Here is a 25,378-nt window from a genome sequence, read left to right as displayed (position 1 = left end):
TTTCCATGTTACCAAGGAATCCCTAATAAAAATATTGTATCCAATTATTGATCTCCTTGAATCTTTGCACCCTGCTCAGTCACTGTCATAATAGACAGATAACTTTAAATTTGATTTAGACTTCATCAAGATCCTCTGGCCTGGTGAACCTTTAAGTTATTTCAATACCTTGTGACCTATTGCTAGATGCTTGAGCCCTGGTTTGTCCATGAACTATGATAGTATTTGCATTGCATATGAGATATCCGGTCTGCTAAATGTAAAGTACAATAGCTTTCCAACTAGCTGTCTGTAGTTTATTGGATTAACTAATCTGTCCCCATCTTGAGTCTTCTACAGTTTATGGTTGCAGTCAATAGAAGCGGATATTACCTTAGCACCTAGTAGATCCTGTTCCTCTAAGTGATCTAAGGCATATTTCCTTGGACATATTGAAATTCCTTAAGGAGACCTTGCTATTTCTAATCCAAGAAAATATTTGACCTTTCTCAAGTCCTTAAGTTTGAAATGTGAGCTTAGAAATTGTTTCACTTCTTCTGTAGCCTGTGATGATGTGCTTCCAATCAATATGTCATCTACATATAATAATAGAACAGTGAAAGAACCATCTTTTTTCTTGGTGAATAGGGAATAGTCTACAAAGGACTAATGAAATCCATATTGTAGAATTAGTGAAGTAATCTTGACATTCCATTGCCTGGAAGTTTGCTTCAGGCCATACAATGACTTATGAAGTTTACGGATAAGTTGTGTTCCTTGTGGATACTCCCTTTAGATTTCATACCCTTTGTGGTAGTTCCATATACACTTCTTTTTCCAAGTCACCATTTAGGAAAGCATTGTCTACATCAAGTTGAGATAAATTCAAATTCAAAGCCGTTAACAAAGCAAAAAATACTTTGATAGTTGTATGCTTGGCAACTGGGCTGAATGTTTCTTGATAGTCAAACCTGCTACTTGATTATAGCCCTTAGCAACTAGTCGAGCTTTGTAGCTTTCAACAGTACCACTTGCATTTAGCTTGACCTAACAAACCCATTTGCAGCTTATGACATAAGAATTTGAAGGTCTACGCATAATGCTCCAAGTCTTATTATCTTTCAAAGCTCTTAGTTATTGCCATTACATCTCTCTAGTGTGAATGGTTGGCAACTTGATGGTAGGTATGAGGTTTATATATATTAGATAATGATGTGGTGAAGGTTTTATGTGCAGTTGAAAGATGCTGAGTTGATAAGTGTTTTGTGATTGGGTGAGTTGTGATAGTGTTTGACTATAAGGGCATATCAATAAGATAAGAATCTAAGTACTTGAGGGCATGCCTAGGTCTTATACTCTTTTTAATTGGTAAGTTAGTATACGCATTTTCTAAATTTTGATTATTTTGATTGTTATATGCATCATTTTCATTGCTAGTTGTATTAGGCAAACTAGCAGTATTAGGTGAATTTGGTGATGAATCATTTGAACTTGTGGTTTTAGGCATTTTTAAAGCTAAAGTAGGTTCATTTTAACTTGACTTTGCAGGTGTGAGCTCATAGGATGGATAATTTGCAAAATTGGTATCAACATCATTAGCATATCTGGTATGCACTTTAAGTGTTTGATAAAATGGGTTTGTTAGTATGTTACATTGTTCATGTTGAAATGGAAATGTTTATTCATGAAAAACTACATTTCTTGAAATTAGAACTCTTTGTGCACAAAGATCATATACTTTATATCCCTTGACATTACTAGGATATCCTAAAAACACACATTTGATGACTTTTTATCCAATTTCTTTCTGTTTTGTGACAATATGGACACATAGCATAGGCTCCCAAATAATCTTAAATGGTCATAAGAAGGTAGCTTCCCACATAATAACTTAAATAGGGATTTGTTTTGCAGTAATTTGGTAGGTACTCTGTTAATGATATGTATTACTATTAAAACTACATGTCCCTAAAAATGCATAGGCATATTGGACCGAAACATTAGAGTCCTAGCTACCATCAAGATATGTTGATACTTTCTCTCAATAATTCCATTTTTTTGAAGAGTTTCAACACTTGATAAATGATGTATGATCCCTGTTTTATCAAAGAAATCTATCATCCTTAGTTCTAGTGCATTACCGGACTTGATACTTTTGATTAAAGAACTAAATTGCTTTTGAACATAGCTGTTGAAAGAAGGACTTATTGATAAAACATCTTTCTTGCTTCACATGAGAAAAATCCACGTAAATCGTGTAAAGTCATCCATTATAATGAGAAAAACTCTTTGATTAGAAGATGTTGGTGTCTTATATGGACCTTAAACATCTACATGCATTAATTCAAAAGCTGTTTTTGAGTTTTGAGTATGCATATAGGAAAGGGAAGTTTTCTTTACTTTGCAAGTGGACAAATTTCACTAATTAAATCATCTAAAAATTCAATGTCTGGAAATTGTTTTTGCATAACATTCATTCTGTCCAAAGGCACATGTCTTAGTCTAAAGGGTCAAAGATCAAAACATTTGTTCTTTACTTTACAAGCTTTAACAAAAAAAGTAAAAGGAAATTTGATGAGTTTGTCCAAAAGACTCTTGGAGAGATCTTGATCATTTAAGTTTTCTTGCATCAAGAATAGTCCTAAGAAGACACTAGCAACCCCAACCACTATCCATGAGAGTATGTCTTGGATAACACAATGCATATTAGTAAAGAAAACAAAAGTTTGTTGATTTTTGGTAAACTAACCTATTGAAATAAGATTGTATTTAAACTTAGGTTCACAGAGGACATTCTCAAGGATTAGTTTTGGACCTAGCTTTGTGGTTCCTGTATGAGAAACTACTGCCTTCTTATCATTAGACAATTGCACATAACAATTTTTGACTGGTTTAGTATAAATGAAGGTCTTAAGGGAATAAGACACATGATTAGTGGCACCAGAGTCTAAATTCCAATACGTTTGTCTAATCACATCAACATTTTCATTTCCAAGACTAGAAGGTAAGTTATTGAGTGTATTAAAATAAGGATGACCCAAGACAATACCTGTAAAAGCTAAGTTTATAAGTGAATTGTTTTCCTGTTGAGTATTTTGTAAAGGAACTTTACCATCAGTGCTGCGTATACCATCCTTATTCAAGTGCTCCATCAGCTTGTTGACTTGTTGTTTTGTGATGGATAATTGAGACATGGAGCCTATTGCTGCCATCTTATCTTCATGTTCTACTTTACTATCATTTGTTAAGTCATTTATTATTGCTGCATTGTTCATAACTACCTCTCCTTTTTTAAAACCTGGTTTTTCGTTTGTGAATTTAAAGTTTTTTGAAAATCCATTAAGTCTGTAGCATTTACCTCTAGTATGTCCCTTTTTCCCATAGTGATTACATGAAATATCCCTTCTCATTTTCCTTTTGATATTTGTAGCAACCATCATAGTAGAGGATTTTAGGACTAGTTATGCTTGAATTAGTAGATTCCTTTGTGTCTCTTCTCTCAGAACTAAGCTATATACTTTGTCCAAAGTTAGGATAACAACCATCATGATAATTTGAGATCTGACAGCTGAAAAAGATTCATTGAGGCTATTTAGAAATCTAAAGACCATGTTTTTCTTATATTGGTCTATGTATTTCTTGAAACAATTAGGATCACATTTTCCACAATGGTAGTGTGGCAGAGGCTTGTAACTTCTCAGTTCCTCACAAACTCCTTTCAACTCAATAAAATATGCACCCACAGTTTTTGTGCCTTGATTGATGTTTCCCAATGTATATTGTAAGTTGTAGACCCTTGTATAGTCAAGTTAGGCAAAATTTTGCCTTAAAGTACTCCATATTTCAACTATTGAGTCCATGAAGAAAATGGTCGAGCCTATTGGTTGTGCAATCGAACCAAGCAACCAAACTACCAATAAATTGTTACATCAAGTCCAAGATAAGTCAAGAGGATTTGTAACCTTAGGTTTAGGTATGGAACCATTTAGGAAACCAGTTTTGTTCCTAATGGACATTGCTAGTAAAAAGGACCTATTCCATACTATGTAATTGTAACTACTAAGTTTAGAGCTAATAACCACTGAACTAGGACTATCAATGTGATTTAGGTAATAAAGTGATTGAAGGTTTGCTATGGGTGAGATTTGGGTGATTTAAGTATTGATTTGTGCACTAGTCTATGTACCAGATTGAGTTCCAGATCCTATGTTTTTAGGAATGATTTTTTAGATGATAATAAAGTACTCTTAAGAACTAAACATTGAAGAGTAAATTTTATTGAAAGGATTAAATGAACTTGAGTGATGATTCAGTAGTAAGAAAACTAAATATTGATGCTATATAGACAAAATTTTTATCCTCTATCGATGAAAAAGTCATTTTGCGACTTTGAAAATATATTGACCGCCAACTAGATTCCAAGCTACTTTGATATCATGTCAGAGAATGAACAGAAGAAAGGAACAAGACAGTGCAACCTTGAGAAAATTTCTCAAGGTTTTTCTATACAATCAATGCTCAATAAGAAAAAATATATATACAGTGTTCAAACAATAAAGTAAAGAAGAAAAGGTATAATAATTACATTCAACTAACTTAATAGAAAATTAAAAAGGTTAACAAATCTCATTAGTGAAACGGTGCATTTCTAGATCCATATGCTCTGCATTATTTTTTATTTAAATGGTGAGGTTTGCTTGTCTTTTTTTATTCTCTAGTTTTTCATCCTTCATCCACAACTAGAGTGTTCTTATTTTGCCACTTAGTGAAGAAGGCTTAGGATTGAGTTTATTCCTCTTAATCTTTTAGATAATTTATTAATGGTTTTTTTAAAAAAGTGTTGAATATACATGAATGATATAGGCAACCGAAGAAAGCATATCAAGTTGTCTCTTAATCAAACATTGGAAACTTTTATAATCCAATGGTAGTGTTCATCATTTATTGTATACTTTAACAATTAAAATGAAATAAAAACTATTGACCAGAACAAGCAAAATGGCGTTGCGTACTGATCTATAATGTTTAACATTTAGCAGGATGTGATTACAAAAAATGACACGTGTGACTTACTACTTTTCACTATCCCTTTGAAATGAAGAGGAATAAAGTGGGCATCCCATGAGCCCTTATAAACACATGCCTAAATTAAAACTACTACAATGTATGTGGATGTGGTCATCTGCCTATTCAATGAAGATGATGAGGTTTTCTTCGACATTTACATGTGGGTTGATTCACAATGTGAAATGCATCTTTTTTTTCTTCTTTTGAAACAAATAAATTAAGTCTATTATCACTTTCTTAGATCTCGTTTGGAATTAGGATTGAAGCTAATTCTTGTATGAAAATTGGCTTTATGATTAGAATTATGTTTTAATTCCAATTATTATCAATTGTTTTTTACTACAAATGCAATGCCAAATGAGATAATATTTGCAACCAACATTTAGTTGCAATTCTTATGTTTGGTTAATTTTGACTTAAATATAACATGTTTGGTTGGGAGAATGGAATAGCCATTCTTTGTTATTCTTAACCATTCTTTAACAATTTCAATTCAAGGAGATGAACGAATAGCTAATACGAAGGCCCTTGCTACTAGCTATTCTAAGAAGCAAGGAATAGAATAAAAATATTAATGGACAAAAATGTCTTTCATTAATTTGAAGAATTACCTTACTATATAAAATATATTTTATTCATTTTTTAGAATTTTTTTCTGTTTTTCCCCAACTACCTCTCTTTTTTTATCACTAAATTAAAATAAATTTAAAGTAAAAAGTTTAAGTTTTTTTTTAAAGCAAAAGCATCAAATTTCCATTTTATAATAATAATGGAAAACAAGACCAGTCAAGATCTGGAAGGTACAAAAGCACAGTCAACTTTGTAACCCAATAAAAGCAGAAAAATGAAAAAATTCAATCATATGGGAAACCAAGGTTCAATAAGAGATCAGGGTACACATAATTTCATCCTAATCTCCTAGCAACCTTAAGGCTTGATCCTTCATCATTTGTACAAGCCATAAACATCCCTACAAAAAGTGACAGAAAACAAAAAAACTATCCATAATAGAATGTTTTTGCCTAGGAAGAGGCAACGTCATATCGAGCAAAGGAACTCAACCAAATCAACTTCTCTACCCATTCCTTCTTTGGCTAAACGATCAGCTTCGCGATTTCCTTCTCTCAACGTGTGCCTTGCCTTTTAATCGATCACTCTTTTCTTGAGAACTTCAATGTGCAACAACCATTTTCTCAGCCTCAAAGAGTTTTTGAAGGATCAATAATCCACTTGATGGCATTCCATGAATCACTTGCAATAATAAGAAAGTAGTTGTTTGCCCATATGGAGTCAGAGAAAAGAACAAAAGCTTCCCTGATGCCCAAATACTTAGCAAGATTTAAGTCTCCCTTGCTAATAGCTTTGGAGAATCTGATCAAGAGCTCCCCTTTTTCATTCTTAAGCAACCCACCAATACTCGCTTCACCCGAACATCCAATGATCGCTTTATTGACATTAAAGTTTACCTTATCAGCCTTCGATTTCTCCCATGCTGTTGGAGGTCTTGGATCCCTTTCTCTTAGTTGTTTGAAACCCTCTGTAAGATATATATAAATATCGAGGATAGAGCTTGAAGAAATCTGCCATCTAGCATTTACCCACATGGCAACTCTAAGTTTAATAAGCTCTCATATCAGCTCCTTATCCTATACTTTATTATGAAAAACCACCTCATTCCTGCCAATCCAAATAGTCTAAGTTATAGAAAACATCACAGTTTTCAGATCTTATCAATACTTGACCCCACCTTAGTAGCATTCCATATAAACATTAGCTGTTTAAATCTAACAAGCATAACTCAAGAGAAACCCCATTCTTTGTACCAATCATACCATAAACTTCTAACACTTGTACACCCCACAAATAAGTGGTCAACAGTTTCAATAGAGTTTTTACACAAACGACATAAAGCCTCAGCAGTATTGATGATCCGTGTCTTTACTAATTCACTTTTGACTGTCGTCTTCCTATGCATGAGTTGCCAGATAAGCGTTGCTATTTTGTGTGGTACAATACCCCCTATACCCATTTCCATTTCCTTTGAGTTGTCCCTTTTGCCTCATTATAATCTTGATAAAATGATTTAACCGAAAATTCACCATTAGCAATTTTCTTCCACACAAGCTCATCTTTCATATTTTCATATAGGAAGAACTCACCTATAGTATTAATGAAAGAGTTATATTACTCCTATTCTCATCCAAAAATAATCCTTTTAAGTTTCACTCTCCATTCCCAAATTCCATTTTCCCATTGACTAAACTCTTTAACAGTGCCACATTTATTTTCAACTAATGCACAAATTCTTGGGAAAAGATTCTGCAAACAAACGCCTTTAATCTACTCATCAAACCAAAATCTAATAATCTCTTTATCTCCAAGAGCAAAACTAAAATTGGATTATACTTGCATAAAGAAAAAGTTAATAGAGGATAGGGGTTTTGTGATATTTTTCAATACTGATGATATTCTTTTTCCAATTAGCATTTGAGGTAGTAAACAGTTTGCATTTTCCTCATTTTTTTTTCACTTACCACTTTTCTCCACAAACTCTCTCTCACCACTCTTCTCTACAAACTCTCTCTTTCACTTCTATACCTCCAAACCCATTTACTTAGCAAAGCCTTATTTTTTGTCTTAAGATCAATCATAATAAGTCCACCTTCATTTTTCAGTTTGCACCCCTTGTCCCACCTTATATAATGAATCTTCTTTCTGTTTGCACTTCCTCCCCAAAGAAATCTTCGTTGGATTTTTTCAATTTCATTGCACACTCTAATAAGCATAAAGAAAATGGACATATGATAAATAGGTAAGTTGGAGAGCACCGACCTCATCAAAGTGATTTGTCCTCCCATAAACAGTAACTTGGATTGCCAGCCAATAAGTCTGTTTTAGAATTTTTGGATAATTAGCCTCCACACTTGCTTCGATCTTTGGTTGGCCCCAAGAAGAAGCCCTAAATAAGAACTAGGTAGCAAGTCAATTTTACATCCTATCACATTCGCCCACTCTTCAATTATCTTTAATTCCATATCAATCCCCATGAGACTACTTTTGGGAAGTTAATTTTGAGTCTCAACATCGATTGGAAGATTCTTAGTACCCTTTTTATGTTCCTAATTTCCTTAAGGTTAGGATAACAAAAGATCATGGTATCGTCAGCAAATTGGATATGCAACACTGAAAGTCCATTCCAACCGACTTGAATACAAATACAAAAGCCATACTTTCAATTGTTTTCATCAGACAACTAAACCATTTAGCCATCAAGTTAAACAAGAAAGGGGGCAACGGACACCCTTGTCAAAGGCCTCGTTGCATGCAAAAATTTTTTGTACATGATCTATTCACAAGAACTGACATTCGAGCTATAGAGATGCACTCGTGAATCCATCTTCGTCACTTTTCATGGAAACCTATTTTTGACATGATGAAGTCAAGGAACCCCCAATCAATGCAATCGTAAACCTTCTTGAAATCAACTTTCATAATTAACCCTCCAACTCTTTCTTTCTTGATCAAGTCAATCAACTCATTGGTAACAAGAACCACATCCATCAGTTGCCTCCCTTTCACAAAAGCAAACTGATTATTTCCTTCCACTCCACTGATCAACACTTTGATTTTGTTAACAAAGAGTTTAGCCATAATTTTGTAAAGGCTTCCAACAAGGCTGATAGGTCGATAATCTTTCATTTTTACTAGGTTTCTATCCTTTGGAATAAGTGTCATGAAGGAGTTGTTGACATCGGCATCTAGTTTATTCGTTGAGAACAATGAGTTGACAAACTCCATCACCTTCACTTTAATAACCCTCCATTACATTTTAAAAAAATTCATATTATACTCCTCAAGGCCTTGGGCTTTACCCTCGTCATAGCTATCAATTGTCTCCCATACATCATCTTCAATCATTGGTCTTATCATCTCACCTATTGCCGTCTAGCTAAGCTGCCTTAACCCACAGTTTAGTTCAGCTATTTCTAACACCCTATTTAACTTGTACAAGATTTCGAAGTGAGCAACAATGATGGTTTTGACACCATTAGGATTCTCAATAAACCCCCTATCAACCTTGACTTTATTTATATAATTACTCCACTTTTTAGTCGAAGCCATACCATGAAAAAATTTGGTGTTCCTGTCCCTTCCATTAACCCACTTCACTTTGGATTTGTATTTCCATTCCCTTTCCTGAATCTTATACAGGTTCTAGAGCTTTGCTCTTTTAGCCCCCAGATTAGTTCAAAAATTCTCTTCTTTATGACTGACTAGATAAGCCTGATTCAGATGACTTAACTCTTTTTCAAGCTAATCGATTCTTTCAAAATGTTTCCAAATTTTCATTTCTGTCAGTCCTTAATTTTGGGGTTTAAATCTCTAAGTTTTTCCCTTTCCCTAAACCCTTTTTCGGCACCATTATTAGGTTGATCCAAAAAATCCTTAACAAGCACCTAAAAACATTTTTCATCCAGCCAATAGTCGAAACACTTAATGGGTTTAAGAACCTATTTGTTTCCTTTGCACTGATTTTTACTAGACAATGATTAGAAATTGAGCATGAAAGATAGGCTTGATGAACATTATCAAAATACTTCAAAATATTAGCATCAATAAGGAATCGATCTAACCTACTAAAAGCCACCTCTTGCTAATTATTATACCAAGTAAAACTTACCCGTATCATAGGTAAGTCGACCAGCCCAGTGCTGTTGATGAAATCACCAAACTAATCAACCAATCGACCACATTCCCCATCTCAATCCTTTCCTCCTCGAATCTCACCTTATTAAAATCTCCTCCTATTATCCACCAAACCCCCATACTGCTCATTTATTCACTCAATTCGGCCCATAACTCTCTTTTTTTTCCTTCATCATTCGATGCTTAAATATTGATGAATCTACATTTATAGTCAATCCTTTTGACTCTCCCAATCATTATTATGAAACTTTTTTCCATTTTGCATTCTTTTAACTCAAAGAAATTTTTTTGCCACAGAATTATATGCCACCTAACTTACCCTCAGCCTTTACGGCTTTCCTATCGACCTCATCCCCACTCCATAATTTGCCAAAAAGACTCATTGTAATCACCTCTATCTTTGTTTCTTGGATAAATAACATACTTGGTTTATCAGATCTAATCAGTTTTCTTAGAGCTCTATTTTTCTCACTTCTCCCTAGTCTTCTAATATTCCATGTCAAAAAAATCATCAAGAAAAAACATAACCCACACTTTCATTCCTCAAAGTCGTAATCCTTTTTCATTTCAACTCTTCATTCATCTTCCATCTTTCCATCTTGTGAAAAAAATTGAACCGCCTTGGTTCTGTTCACTCTAGAATTGGATTCCTAATTCTTTACTTAGATTCTAGGTTGCTTCAGCTTCTTCCAACAACTGAAGGATCCATCTAATTGTACCACTTCTAGACTTTGATTTGCCCTTTTCTCTATTTTTCTCTTCATTCTCCTTTTTTCCCAAAATTTCTTTGATTTCTTCATTAAAGATTTTCCTTTGACCACCTGAGGTACAACTTGTAGCCCAACTATTTCCTTTTGATCAACTTATACATAGTCTGACTTCCTCACTCAATTCGACAATATCTTTTTAACTGTACTCAAACCTATTTGAGCATTCCTCAAATTCTTGTTCACTTTGTTTTGGCCCTTTTTCAACAATGCCACAACTTATAGGGCATTTCCCATTATCTTTCTTGAAACTAGCCTTTCCCGAGTGCTTCACCTCTGTCATGGCATCATCAATCTTGACTCTTTTAACTCCCTTGGCCTTTTTTTTCTACTTCTTTTTTCTTGAACTTTGTTTCTCAATTAACTTTAGTAGTTTATCATTGTTTGTTGCTCTCCTTTCCTTTCCATTATAGCACTCATTGTCTTTGTTTTGTTCATTCGCAATGAACCTAGTTATTCCATTTGTTGTGCTGTGCACTACATCTTTTATCTCTTCCCCACTTTTACTATGAGTTAAGCCTTTGCGCTCTTTGGTCCAATTGAAGTATTTGTTCTGGTCATGATCTATTCTGTTAACCTCATAACCCATTGTTGTGTTATTTTGGTCATTCGCAACTACTTCTCTTTTAGTCAGTCCCCTCGACTTCCATTGAATTGGGCTTCATAACACCCTAGCCTTTTTGAATTTAACTTTCTTAATTAGCTTTCTTTAATCCACCGTGTTGAGCCTATTAATTTTACATGGCCCATTCTCGAAATTGAAACTTGCACACTTATTTTCGTTTAGACTATCTCTCTTTTCCCTCCTACTTTTCAAATTCAAAACATTCTCCATATCATCATGACCTTTTGACTTGTCCACATCATTCACCTCGAGCTCTTGTCCAGTCTGACTTCCAGTTGAGAGTTGTTGGCTTTACCCTACTTCTAAAGGCTGACAATCCACACGTGTCATTTTTACCACTTCTCGATTACCAATTTTTTTATGATTATCACTTTCCTTTCAAGTAACTTTACTGTCACTGGAATTCACCCCTTCCTCCTTCACTAGTAACGGAGTTGTGTGCTCAGAGGAATAGTTTCTTCTTGGGTTCACTATTAGCTCTGTTGATCTCGACAGTTCTTATAACGTGTGCCCTTATCCAGTAATTTACCCCCTCAATGCTGACTCTGTTCATCATTGTAATTTTTAACTTGCTAGAAACCTCCACCAAAATCATTGCAAAGGCAAATCTGCATTTCTCCTCAGTGTCCTTATCAACTCTAACAAAGCTTTCACAGCTATTGTCAAGTGCTTTACAAAGAGATCTCTGCCATAAATGAAGCAGAATATCTTCCAACCTAACTTACACAAGAACTTTCCTTTCCTCCAACCACTCATAGTAGGGTCTGATATCTTTACAACCAAACATAAAAAATTTCTTTATACATGCTTAGGAAGCATTGCATATCATCAGTATCATCAAAAGAAACCACATAGAATCCTCCATCCATGCTTCTAACTCTGACCCATACACCTTCTAACTGAAGTGACCTTTGGATCACTTCATGACTGAGGTCAGCTCTAAATTTTCCAACTGTACTGCTTCTCAGCCATTGATTCTCTACTTTCACAATTTGCACTTTACAATCAGCCTATGACTTGAAAGGGACGACATCGTTTTCACCTTTTTGCTCTCTCACTTCCCAAGCTGATTCCTTAAGCTAGTGATAGTCGTTCTCACTCGCCTTACAGACTTAAACCAACCCTGTTTTTTTCTTGGCCTTATTTTCCACTTTTTTTGATCTTTATTCTATGCTATTTTTGTCTTCGACCCCTATCCTCACTAAATCTCTGTAGGATCTGGGTCTTACCTTCTACTTAATTACTCCTGCTCTATTTTATGCCTTGTCTGCCACTTTAACCACAAGTACTCTTCCTTTAATTCTAACCCATTTTCCTGCATTAATGGCTTTCCATAACTCCCATTCATTCCTACACTTCACAAAAACACCTCTTGCAGTGACTCAGTTCTTTGTTTTAGGATGATAGATGTCCACAACTATCCCAAATCTATCAAACCAGTCCTTAATCTCCTGCCAAGAGATAGAAGGACATAAGTTGCCTACAAAAATCATGTGGAGTCTATCTCTCCATTTTTCCATTTCAACCTTGCTCCATCTCCATTGGTTGATTCTGTCATTGAATTGCAGCACCCCATTGAAATTCCTTCCGATCTTATCTCTTCTAACCCTATCAAAGTGTCTACCACCCTTGAGCCTCTCTCGATTTTCTCTCATGTCTTTTGATTATACATATTTAAGTTTTAATTATACATTATAAAAGTTGATATTTTAAACTTTAAAATTATTTTGAAATTTTAATTATAAATTTTTTATATTTTAATATTTTCAAAATAAAGAATAAAATAGTAAAATTAATGTTTTAATTTAAAAATTAAATATTATATTAAATGGCATTTTTATCATTTATCACATATCTTTAATTATTTCTAAAACTATTCCTACCAACCAAACATTAGAACAATTCATAATAGTAATTCTTGTTCTATTCCATTCTAATGAACCAAATTACATAATAGTTATTCATCTTCTATTCTATTCTTACAGAATGACCATTCCATTCCCACTCTATTTCTTTCTACGAACCAAACACACTCTTAATGTTATTAATTATTTAAAACTTTTTAAGTATTTTTTGACTCAATCATTATATGTGTAAATTAAACTCACTTAAATAAAATTCAAAACTAGTAATGAGGAAGCAACTTAAACATTGGTGATTTTTTAAAAGTAAGGCTTATTTAATTTTTATATATCTGAACGGCTTATTTTTTGGTATATTTGAAAAGGAAAGAAGAGAACTGAACATTAAATCTTAATTAATGCTCTTAAGGAAAGGTAATAACAATTAGGTCAAGTAACCTAAGTCGCTTCTGGCCAAACGAATTTGCAACACTTGCACACAACACTTTATGTTGATTTTAATTCTGATTTTTTTTATATACTGAAAAACGGAAGATTTGCATTTAACTCTTTGAATAAGGAAAAACATATTGAGATATTTTAATTTTGAAATTAAACACAATTTTATTGTCAATATCAAATGTTGAGGTGTTCCATTTAAACTTGTAGCTAAATGGATTGGTGTTGCGTAATTTATACCCACCATTAAAGTCAATTTTTGGTATTAATAACTATAAAAGCTGGTTGTGACAATTTTAAGTTATTGTTAAGTTCACTAATAATTGATCATGTACCAAATCAAAAGTAATTATCAAAATATGCCCGCCCATAGTCAACCACTAATTAATCAACATATTTGTGATGATTGTGTCTAAAGAAATATAATTACCATTTGATGGTATTCACTTTTCTGATTACTTTAGCTTAATGGCCAGACCTACAAACCTTTACCTTTAGTCTCTTGTGCGGGTGCTTAAGGCTTAATCCTATTCTTCACCTACCTAATAATTACCCCCCAACTCAACAAATCTCATCAAAATTTTCATGCATAGCTATTGGTGGCACTACTTTCTTTAGTTAAGTACCAAAGTAATTATTCATAACAATGAGGTGAACCACCAAATCTCCATATGGCATATTATAGTCTGTTTTTTTCTTTTATTCATAACAATGCTCCATATGTCATATTGTAGTTCCATCTAGGGGAGGTAGTTTTCCCACAAATCAAAGTGTAATAATTAGTCTTATAGGGCTTGGAAAGAATTGTTTTACATTTTTAGGAGGGACAGAAGGTATTTTTCAAGGAATAAGGGTAATTTCAGTCGAACTTAGCTAATGCCAATGTTTTTTTTTTCTTCTTATCTTTATAGATGCCAATCGAAGGAAAGGGAATAAGACTCTAGAATAAGGCTATAAGTACATATAGGACATAAAGCTTCTATCCGTAGGATTTCGGTGTTTTTAACTATCAATTGAAGGTATTTTAGTTTTTTTAGAAGATAAAATTTGTTATTAAAAATTTAAATCCTATTAATGAAATTTTAGTAACTTTAATTAAATATAATTTTTTTTTAATAGGAGTGAAATCGACTCGAAGCCAGTTTAACCATATGAGCAAGTACCGACTTAATCCAAAACAAAAACCATAAGTTTGATCAAATTTGATCAGATCGTTTGCTTATTCAGTCCAATATAAAAACTGGACCGACCATGATAGGTTTGTATAATACATTTGATCATCGACCTAGTCCGATTTTAATAACTATATTCTTACATTTTCTTTTCCATTTTTGGTGAAAATGGAACTCAATAGTAGCATTGGCACCATTTCCTTCTTCATTTGGTCCGTATATGCCGTTTTGGGTTCCATCATTCCTTGGAAAGTCACCCAAGGATGGATTGTCCTTGTATAACTATATGATATGTTTTAGGAAGGATGGATTATTTTGAATTCGAGTCTTTAGTTTGAATTAAAATTTTTTGAGATAGTATTAGATTTAGATATATATATAAATTTATTTTATAAAGAAAATATGTTATTGTTTCAAAATGACATAATCTATAAAATTAAGTATGGTGTTAAATTTGCAATCATATAAGATCACTTAATAGAAGCCTTTCTTTTCCTTTTATTTATTTTTTGTATAATTTTACTTATTGTGTTCTCTAGAATTTGTCAATTTCGTTCAATAAAATAATTATTAGCTAAAAAACTGTTCTATTATATTGATATTTCTTTTATATATGCATGTCTATAGAAAAAATATATAATTTGAATATCATAATAAGTTTAGTTAATAGTTAATTATAAATTATTATCTGGTATACTAAGATAAATTTTTCAGATTTAATTGTTTGAAGCTCTTAAATAAAGAAACAAAAGGAAAAAAAAAAGGCTTGAAGAAAACTGAGGTCCTTGGGATTGGCCCATTGCAGTAAAAAAGGGCAAGAACGAGGTTCCTTGTTAAATATAGCGGAAACGTAACCGTCAAAGATAGAAAACACAGAAAAAAGAAGCTGAAATTCCCAGCCACAAATAGTGCAAAACCAAACCAAAAAAGAAAGAAAAATGAGCATCGGGGTAGGAAAAACCGTGTGCGTAACTGGAGCCTCTGGTTACATTGCGTCATGCCTTGTTAAGCTTCTTCTCCTTCGTGGTTACACTGTCAAAGCCTCTGTTCGTGACCCAAGTCAGTTTTTTTCTTGTTTCCATGATCCTTGCATCGTCATCGTCTGTTCATGTCTTTCTGGGATTTGAATCTATTTTTCTTCTTTTTTTTTCACTTTGTTTTGTTAATATATGACGTGCTTTGTTCTATTTAGTTTGCTATGTTTTCATCGTCTTTCATGGTTTTTTTTTTCTTTTTTGATTTGGACTTGTGCATGCAAAACAAGAAAATACCCATTTTTGCTATGCTCTGATTGCATCTTTTAATGAGGGTAGGATTGTTGGAGACAGTTCATTAGATACTCAGGTTTCTACTAGTTTTGAGGTGATCGAAATTTCATGTTATTTCTTATCATGAACATATGAGTTTAATATTTTCATTTTTAATACATTTCTCTGGTGCTGAAAGTTTTAGAATTTTCTCCTTTAGAAAGATGGAAAAGTGAAATACTGGAAAGGAATAAAGTGAAAGTAAGAATTGTTCTGTTTTTTTTTTTGGCTAGGTAGTTTGTTGGAAAGAATATTGAAAATATTCTTTTCATCCATTGCTTGATGGAATTGGAAGGCTAAAGAAAGAGAATGAAAATTACATTATTTTACCATCATATATACCATTTTCAAACAGAGATATAATGACAAATTCTGAAAGAAAGTAGCATTGTAAATTTGTAACCTTTACACAATGCATCTCCCCTTTTTTTTTTTCTAATTTGAGGGATTGATTTTACTAGTGTCGATAGAAAATTGTAATCACCGCTATTTTCTTTCCTCTCACTTTTCTATCCTAAAAACTATGATGAAAGATCATTTCTCTTTCCTTTTTCTTCCACCTATCCCTTTCCATCTTCCAACCATTCTCCCCTACCAAGCAAAGCCTAATAAAAAAAATTAATGTTTCAAACTGAGTAAGTTTAGAATTTAGAGACATTATTATGCCATTAATTAGCAACTATTCGGCCATTTACTATCTAGAAGGAGATAAGCTCTTGTTTTCGGCATTGCGGTGTTGTAGTAGATGCATAATGATGGAGTAATTTTCTCTATTTTGTCCTTATAAGTGTTACCTAGCTGTTTCCCAAACTATTTCATAATTGTATTTAGTTATTGTTTCTCAATAGATGATCCAAGAAAGACACAACACTTACTTGCACTTGAAGGTGCTGAGGACAGGCTGAAGTTGTTTAAAGCGAACCTATTGGAAGAAGGTTCCTATGATGCTGTTGTTGAAGGTTGTGAAGGTGTTTTTCACACAGCATCTCCCTTTTATCATGATGTCACAGATCCACAGGTTGGTCTTGATTTCTTCATCTAGATAACCCCTGTGTTTTGGATGTATATAATATTTTATATTCAAATACTACACAGTAATGGTTATAATTTTTGTTAAGTATTGTTTCATGAAAAAAGAAAAAAAAATCCGCAAATTGCATGCTATTTTTGTGTAACATCATCCATTTACTAAGCTGTTCATTTTACACATTCTAGGTTTTATAGTTTCAAATGTTAACAAAATGAAATTGGATAATGGTAACAGATTTATCAATCATATATGAGCTCTTATCAGTTCTTCAGTTTTTTATTGCAAGTACATTCTTGAGGCTCCCATTTGTGGGGAATGAACACCACTACCTAGCAGTCAATTTCTTTTATTTGAACAGTTCAGTTCCTTTTTGTTTTGGATATTTTAAGTGTTTTTTCACCATTTTGATAATGATAATGACAAATTCTATTATTGATGAGGTTTTTGTATGTTAAGTAGCAAAACAAATTCATTAGAAGAGCATTTGACAGATTAAAGTTCTTATAAACTTGTTTTTTTTTATATTAGTAGTCAGGATCTGAATCATAGATACTTAGTGAAAAGGAAGAAACATAGTTGGTACTTTTGCATTGCTTATAACTAGAGAAGTATTCTAACATGTTTCTCATTCAGTCGTTAGCCTTTGGATAGTAAATGAGTAATTGGAGGGAAACATTCTCCATATTTTTACAGGTTAAGAGGTATTTGATATAAGATTTATGACGTACAATCATACATAGTAGTCGAACCATGGTGGTCAGTGATGAGTGGTGACCTCCTCCTAGTATTTCAGTTTGTAATGTTGTAATATGAGTATAGTCATTTGTGTTTTGAGCACTAGTCTAGCCACCTCTTTTTTCTTATTTTGAGCTGTAACTTTGATATCTCTACATGATTAATAAGTTTTTAACTCTTCCTTTCTCATTTCAGGTAGAATTACTTGATCCTGCTGTCAAAGGCACCCTAAATGTTCTGAACTCATGTGCTAAGACCTCCTCTGTCAAACGAGTGGTCTTAACATCTTCTATGGCTGCGGTCACATACAATGGAAAACCTCGAACTCCAGATGTTGTGATCGATGAAACTTGGTTTACTGATCCAGATTACTGTAAGGGCTTAAAGGTGTGTATGTTTGCTATTATATCTGATGGCCTATCAGTGTTGTGTTTTATATGGAACTTCAACCTGTTATACAATAATTAGTGAAAACTAAACAACAAAAAAGAAGAAGATTGTATGTGGAGATTCAATTAAATGAAAGTATTTTAGATGCAAATATCATTGTTCATTATTGTGAAATTATTAGGTCTACAAACACCTGTAGTTTAGTTGTTTGAACAAATAAGGATAAGATCATCGCAAATGCAGATAACGCTCACAGTTTATTTTTATTGTTATGGTCATAGTTAAAGTTGGATGGAGGGAACAATGTTACCAACCAATACCTTGTTGCTCTAAAGTCCCGAGAAGAAATTTATTCTCAGTTGTTTTCTGACTATTTTATCAGTGCTTGATGATAGTTCCTGTTTGTATCAAATGTGAACTTGAGCTAGCTGATCAACTCTGAAGCCCATCAATGCTTGTTTTGTTAATGCAGAATGGGTGCCAATCCCATAATTGCTATAAATTTCTAGTCATAGATGTTTGAATTTGAAATGATAAATTGGTCCAGCCTGCCAATCTAATCCTCTGAGTTATCATTCTGATCTCCGAGCATCTGGAGATTAGGATATAAATTGCAAGAGACATATTCGCTCATAGGGACTACTGTAGTTTTGAGGAATTGTAGCTGGGCTGGATTGTGAGTGGAAACTTTGATCCTTTTTCACTTAGTACAGACCACCTCTCTGTTAGAAGTTGGTTCTGTTTATCACCATATTCCATATTTTAGGATTCAGCCTGCAGACGGTGCTCTAAAAAGTTGTGAAAATTCTTCTGAACATATTTTATCATTTTGTGCAGCATGATGGGAGAAAGGCTTACTGATGTTCCCACTTTTATGTGCCGATGCTTATATAGGCTCTATGCATTTTCTTTACTCATTAAGTTCTTTGCTTCAATGCATCATCTTGCAAGCTAAGTTTAAGATTTCATCTTATTATAGAGGCTAATCCTGTGTCCACAGTTTGATGCCCTTTAGCATGATAAGGCTATTGATCATACTTGCTGGAACAAATTTTGCAAGGTTGCATGAACTAGCTAGCTGTTGTCATGCTATAATTTGCTTTCAATTTCTATGCTTGTGCACTATGCAATTTGTTCATGCTACAACCCTGATATTTAGTGCATCACTATGGATTTTTTCAGTTTATATTATATGTATAAGGGGATATTTATGCTGAAGTATACTCTTTTTAATTAATTAACTTTTTTATTCAGCTTTGGTATGTAGTCTCAAAAACCATGGCTGAGGATGCTGCCTGGAAATTTGCACAAGAGAAGGGCATTGACTTGGTTGCCATAAATCCTGCAATGGTGATCGGTCCTCTTTTACAGCCAACACTTAATACAAGTGCTGCAGCAGTTTTAAGCTTAATCAAAGGTAAATTTTGCCTGCCCACTATGCATATTCTCAATTTAAACATTGCAATTTGCATCATCTTTGGTGGTAAATAGTCTCTACCCCAGTGATTGAGAAAATATAAAAATTACAATGACAGCTTTCTTTGATGATCTTCAGAAGATACACATGTCAGCCTGTCTCTTTATAGGAATAATTACTACCTTCCGTACTATTGCTGCTGCTTTTTGCTGGTCTTTCCTGTTACCTTCTCTGGTAAATGCCTTGATTTACTGAGGGGAATGAAAAAGTCAAATATAAGGAAATGCTAGTGCTACTGCTATATACAAATCAAGATTTCTTTTAAGCATCTGCTTTTGTTGTTTCTCTGGAAAATACTTAATTAAAGGGCCTTTTTTAACTCCTCATGCCTTGAATTCCTGTATAAGTAATGCTGTAGTATCCCAGAAACAAAAATGAGAATATCTTTCATCCAGTAACTTTAGTTATGATAATCATTTTAACTTCTAATCTTTTGATATGGTTATAGCTTGTTTCAACATAATTGCTACTCTTGTATGCCTTCTGAAAAGAATAGACAATGCTAGAGTGATTTTCCTTTTCTTTGTAGTTTATTTTTTGAAAATACTTGGAGGATTTAAGGCAATTAAGATTGACATATTTTTGAGAACAGGGAAGTTCATAGTTATAGATTCTAGCTGGACTGTATTGAAATGCAATCAAAACAGATCTTAGAGATTATAGCTAGCTGGAGTGTCACATGAATAGAACATTGAAGTTACTCATTTCTGGTTTTTATACAACACATTAATAAGCTTTCAGCAGCTTGGGGCCCATTATTGAGTGAAAGATGGCTCTGCCTCAATCTACTCGCTAATTTTATATGTTGTTTTATATATTTGATAAAGAAAAAGGAAATATTGGAGGGGGTAGAATCTGGTTTCTCATTTCTATAAGAGAGCAAGCTTTGGAGTCCTTGAGTGAAAGGCAACGTGGGGGGAGCAATCATTTTCTTCTCGGTGACATCATCTATGAATTTAAATACATCAAATTACCTCAAATCCAGTTTATTTGCATGAATAATGTTTGCTCAGGTTTTATGTGCCCATTTATTGTTGAATTTCCAAATTCAAGCATCTTTTTGTTGGACTATTCACCTCATGTGTGATGCTCAGCAAAACTTATCGCAGTACTGGTTTGCAAAAATTTTAGTTGTGGACAAATGATGCATTAATTTTTAAGGATTTCGTTCAGTTAAATTACACCTGTTAGAATTATTTTTCTCTTTTTCGTCCTCTGGGTTTTCTGCAGGAGCACAGACATTTCCCAATGCAACTTTTGGTTGGGTTAATGTTAAAGATGTTGCAAATGCACATATCCAGGCATTTGAGATTCCGTCAGCTAGTGGAAGATATTGTTTAGTTGAGAGAGTTGCACATTTCTCAGAAATTGTGAAGGTCTTACAAGAGCTGTATCCTTCTTTCCAACTTCCGGAAAAGTAAGTTTTTGACTTGTAAATTTTAAAGCATACTACATCACTACCATCGGGTGACTAGTTTGCTTTGTGCTTTTCTGTCTATATGGAATCAATTTGTTACTTCCCTTTGTTTTAAGCCAAAAGGTTATCGTGTTACCCCATCTTTTATTATATGCTTCTGCATGCATTTCTTTGCCTATATCACTACCATTTTTACAGTATAGTTAAAACCCGATTGTACTTTAACTAATCAAATCCAGTCATAGGAAGAAAATATGTCACAGGTCATTGTTGCCTGCTGTATATACTTAAAAGAGTGTCCTTTTCATAAATATTGGCAGATGTGCAGATGACAAGCCTTATGTGCCAACATATCAGGTGTCAAAGGAAAAAGCAAAATGTTTGGGTATAGACTTTATTCCTTTGGATGTGAGCCTAAAGGAAACAGTTGAAAGCTTGAAGGAAAAGGGGTTTGTCAATTTTTGAAGTCCTCCAGATGATGAATAAAAGGTGGTGTTAGCAAGCTGTTGCTTGGTTGTTTCTGGTTTTGGAATATATGGCCTCTTATTTTCTATTTGCAGTTTTACTTGAGAATGGAGATGTTTTGACTCAAATTTATTCCCCATCCCTAACTATTTTTTTGGTTCAGTGCTAATGCATATATCTTTGCTCCAAAAAACACAGCCAAAAGTTGGAATCTCTTTCCAAATTAAAATAATAAATGTCAATTTTCTTTATTACTATATTAATAATGCCTCCATTATGTTATAATCCAATCCAAGTTTAACTTAATTGGCTGTTGCATGTTAATCTTTTTAGAAGGATTTTAAAAGGGTGCAGGTCTAAGCCTCCAATTCTCGCTCTTTCTTTTATGTGCCAAAAAGTTCTAGTAACGAAAAGAATTCAAGAAAAGCTTTATTTTTTTAACAAAAAAAAAGGAAAGAACATATATAAATACGGATATAAAATACTAATTTATTTATACAATTATTTTTTCTTTCTTGATTTTTTACTTTAACGAGTTTTTTTTTTCTTTTTCAGTTTTATAACAATCAAGATAAATTAATTTTATTGACACCCATATATAATATAATAACAAAAAGCTTTATAAGAAAAACATTGTGTTATATCCACCATAAAACCACAAAATTGTAATCTCAATAAGGTATTGAAAAGGATTTTATATGTATCAATTATGACCAGCAAATTATATACCTCATTAGAAGTAAATTCATGCGTATTGCATACAGTCTGTCCAACTTATACTTTCAGAATGCGGGCAACTCGATTCATGTGGCAAAATTTGGAAGTCTTGTTGAAAGCCTTATTTAAGCTTCACAACGCCATCCTAAATTTCTGCTTCAATGTCTATAAGACTGCCTTCTTACTAATAATTCGTCATCATCTTTTCCTTTTCACGCTAATAATTCATCGTTATTTTTTATAATGTCATTTGGAACATGTCTCGAGAGATTGGGAAATATAGACATTTTTACCTTTCAATTATTATTTCGGAAACGAATGGTATTTCATAAATTATTGTGTGAGTTACATGTGGTTTCTTTGAAAATAATGAAATTCATTTTATTTTTTAGGAAAGTAATTTCATTCATTTTATTGGAGGATTATATAACTCAATAAAACCGAAAAGAAGAAAATTATATATATAACAAATTAATTTAAATTATGCTTCACTTCATTTAAATAAAAATAAGTTTTCCTAAAAAATTATCTAAATAAGTTAAGTTGACAATAACAATAAATTTTAAATTTAAAAAAAATGAAATTCTTAAATTAACTATAAAGATATTTAACGAAAAAGATAGATTGAGATATATATTTTGTGGGAAGTGATGGCTTTAGGATAAGGGCAAAAAAAATCTCAATTAAGATTATGATTTAAGATTTTAAATTTAATAAAAAATAAAAGATTTTGATTTTAAATCTTTTTAGTACGATAATGATATGATTTGATATACTTTGAAAATCTTTTAAAACAAACAAAGATATTTCATTTTGAAATAATTAAACAAACTCGACCAAGGATATTATTTATTGATGATTTATATGTTTGATTCTACTTAGAATTCTCCATCGAATTAGCTTCTCATAGAAAGAAATTTTCCACCTGCTTGTCTTTTGAAAAAGAGTCCTCATTTATTAGCAGAGTACTGGCTATGGAAACTGATGAGAAACCCAAGCCGACACTTCAATCTCTAGTTACAAAACAACTGCGTCCCCTCAATGAATCCTCCAGTGGAGCTACTACTGTCGAGGTGGCAAAGAAAGAGGACTCAATCAAAGACAGTGAGGAGAATGGTGATGGTGATGAATACCTTGATTCATTTCCTCCAGGGTATCGATTCTGTCCTCTTGATGAAGAGCTTGTTCTTCATTACTTAAAGAAGAAAGTCAAGAATGAGCCTTTGCCTCACAACAGGATCGTGGAAGTTAACTTGTACAACCATAATCCTGAGACGCTTGCAGGTATTGTGAAATTATTTTTTTATTATTATTTTTTTATTCTCTGGTCTTCATGAGAAATTTTGTTGGCTTAATAGAAAAATATAAGCAATATGGAGAAAAGGAATGGTATTTTTTCACTCCTAGAGACAAGAAATATCGAAATGGAACACGACCTAATCGTGCTGCTGGTGATGGATATTGGAAGGCTACGGGTGCTGACAGGCAAATCATATACACAGGTCATACCGTTGGATTTAGAAAGGCATTGGTTTTTTACAAAGGAAAACCTCCAAAAGGTGACAAGACCAATTGGATCATGCATGAATATAGAGTCAATGATCCACCTTCATGCAAAAGGGTTTACAATGATATGAGGGTAAATTTTTTTAAAAATTTTTTATGGTAATTTTGGGTTTTAATTGTTTGATATGTTACTGATTAATAAGTTTTATTTTATTTATTGCAGCTGGATGATTGGGTTTTATGTAGGATTTACAAGAAAGTTGATAAATCAATTAGTAGAACACGATCCAAAGGAAATAATCAATCTCCATTGATTGACAATGACGATACAAACGAGTTAATGAATATGGATTTTGATTATAATGGTGGTGCTGATTCGATGGATTATTCCAATGCTCTTGGTAGTTTTATGCATCAATCTCTCTCTGATGGATCTTACAACAATCTTCAGCCGGTAAGCGATCAGTTTCAGACATTGACACTCAGCTATGGGGCTCACTCAAAGATTGTTGATTCGCAATCTCTTAGGTCTCTTTCTTTGAAATACCCCAACGACAAAGGAGCTCAAGATGACATTTGGAGTGTTCTCAATCTTGATCTTGCTTCACAGTTAGAGCTTTATGGTGTTACTTGTGTTGAACCATTGATAAATTTAGATAATATTTTTTCCGTCGATGCTTCAAATAATTCTTCAGCCAATGCAAAAACCGATGGCACAGGTTGATTGATGTTGATATTTCATATTACAAAAATTGTTAGTTTAGGAGCAAGGCGAGTTTGAAGGTTTTTTGTATGCAAGTTTGAACATATTTGGTATTATATATTATTGTTTCAGGTAAGTTAATTTTAATGCATCTATGTCCTTTATCTTTATTTGATTATTAATTTTCATTTTTGTCAAGGTTTTCTTTTACATATTATATCATATTTATCATTATTGTTACATTATAGTTTTTAAAAGTATGTTGAGGTCAATTATTAAATATGTTGTGCACACAAATTAATTATACACATATAAACTTTTTTATTTCTTATGACTTTTTAAAATTTTTAATAATTGCTCATTCTTATCCACATTTGATTTATGTAGTATTTTGTAAAAGAAATTTCTAATTTTTGTTTTTACAATTTCATTATCTGAAATATTTAAATTCAGTGTATTTTTTAGTGCATAGAATTTTATCCTGCTTACCCTACCCTCATTCCCTCTTCATAATTTATACTCTTTAACTCATTTTATTTGCCCCTTATTTACTTTTATGGTCAAATGAATTCAATTTTGATCCTTATTTTTCAAAACATTATATAAAATTAAAATCTCAAAAAGTATGTTTAAAAATTTGAAATTCAAAACTTACAAATTTTATTTTAAAAAATTTATAATTTTATAATTTTATTAAAATAATGGTCAAAGTTGAATTTGTTTAACTAAAAAATGTTACTGGAAGTTTTGAAAATAATACGCAAAAAATTTGATTAATATATGCGCGAAAGAATAGGAAGATGTTTTGAGTTTTTGTCTTTCAATAAAATTATGTTTTCAAAATGTTAATAGAAGTGTTCTATATAATATTGGATATAATATAAAACTTTTGAATTCTTGTCTTTCAAGAAAATTATGGTTTTCAAATGTCAGAGTTTAGTCAGAAATTTATTGAGAAGTTCTATATCATATTGTATATAATATAAAACTTTATATATGAGGATTTTAATTCGT

General features: G+C 32.7%; 2 protein-coding genes across 2 annotated transcripts; both read left to right on the top strand.

The window, feature by feature from the left end:
- The first annotated feature begins 15,475 nt into the window (after positions 1 to 15,475).
- Positions 15,476 to 21,695, top strand: LOC110412678 (NAD(P)-binding Rossmann-fold superfamily protein). The gene is made up of 6 exons (XM_021423275.2): positions 15,476 to 15,676; positions 16,773 to 16,942; positions 17,885 to 18,076; positions 19,334 to 19,496; positions 20,787 to 20,973; positions 21,294 to 21,695. Exons 1-6 carry the CDS (start codon positions 15,556 to 15,558, stop codon positions 21,436 to 21,438), a joined length of 978 nt encoding a protein of 325 aa, XP_021278950.1. The 5' UTR covers positions 15,476 to 15,555; the 3' UTR covers positions 21,439 to 21,695.
- Positions 21,696 to 23,129: 1,434 nt separating this feature from the next.
- On the top strand, positions 23,130 to 24,385 carry LOC110412906 (NAC domain-containing protein 67-like). The gene is made up of 3 exons (XM_021423554.1): positions 23,130 to 23,439; positions 23,514 to 23,794; positions 23,885 to 24,385. Exons 1-3 carry the CDS (start codon positions 23,130 to 23,132, stop codon positions 24,383 to 24,385), a joined length of 1,092 nt encoding a protein of 363 aa, XP_021279229.1.
- Positions 24,386 to 25,378: the final 993 nt, after the last annotated feature.

Source organism: Theobroma umbraticum, unplaced genomic scaffold (genome assembly GCF_002168275.2).
Source record: "Theobroma umbraticum cultivar Fairchild unplaced genomic scaffold, ASM216827v3 scaffold_95.0, whole genome shotgun sequence".
Taxonomy (NCBI): domain Eukaryota; kingdom Viridiplantae; phylum Streptophyta; class Magnoliopsida; order Malvales; family Malvaceae; genus Theobroma; species Theobroma umbraticum.
The sequence above is the reverse complement of the archived record's forward strand: the minus strand, read 5'-3'. Positions and strand labels throughout refer to the sequence as shown.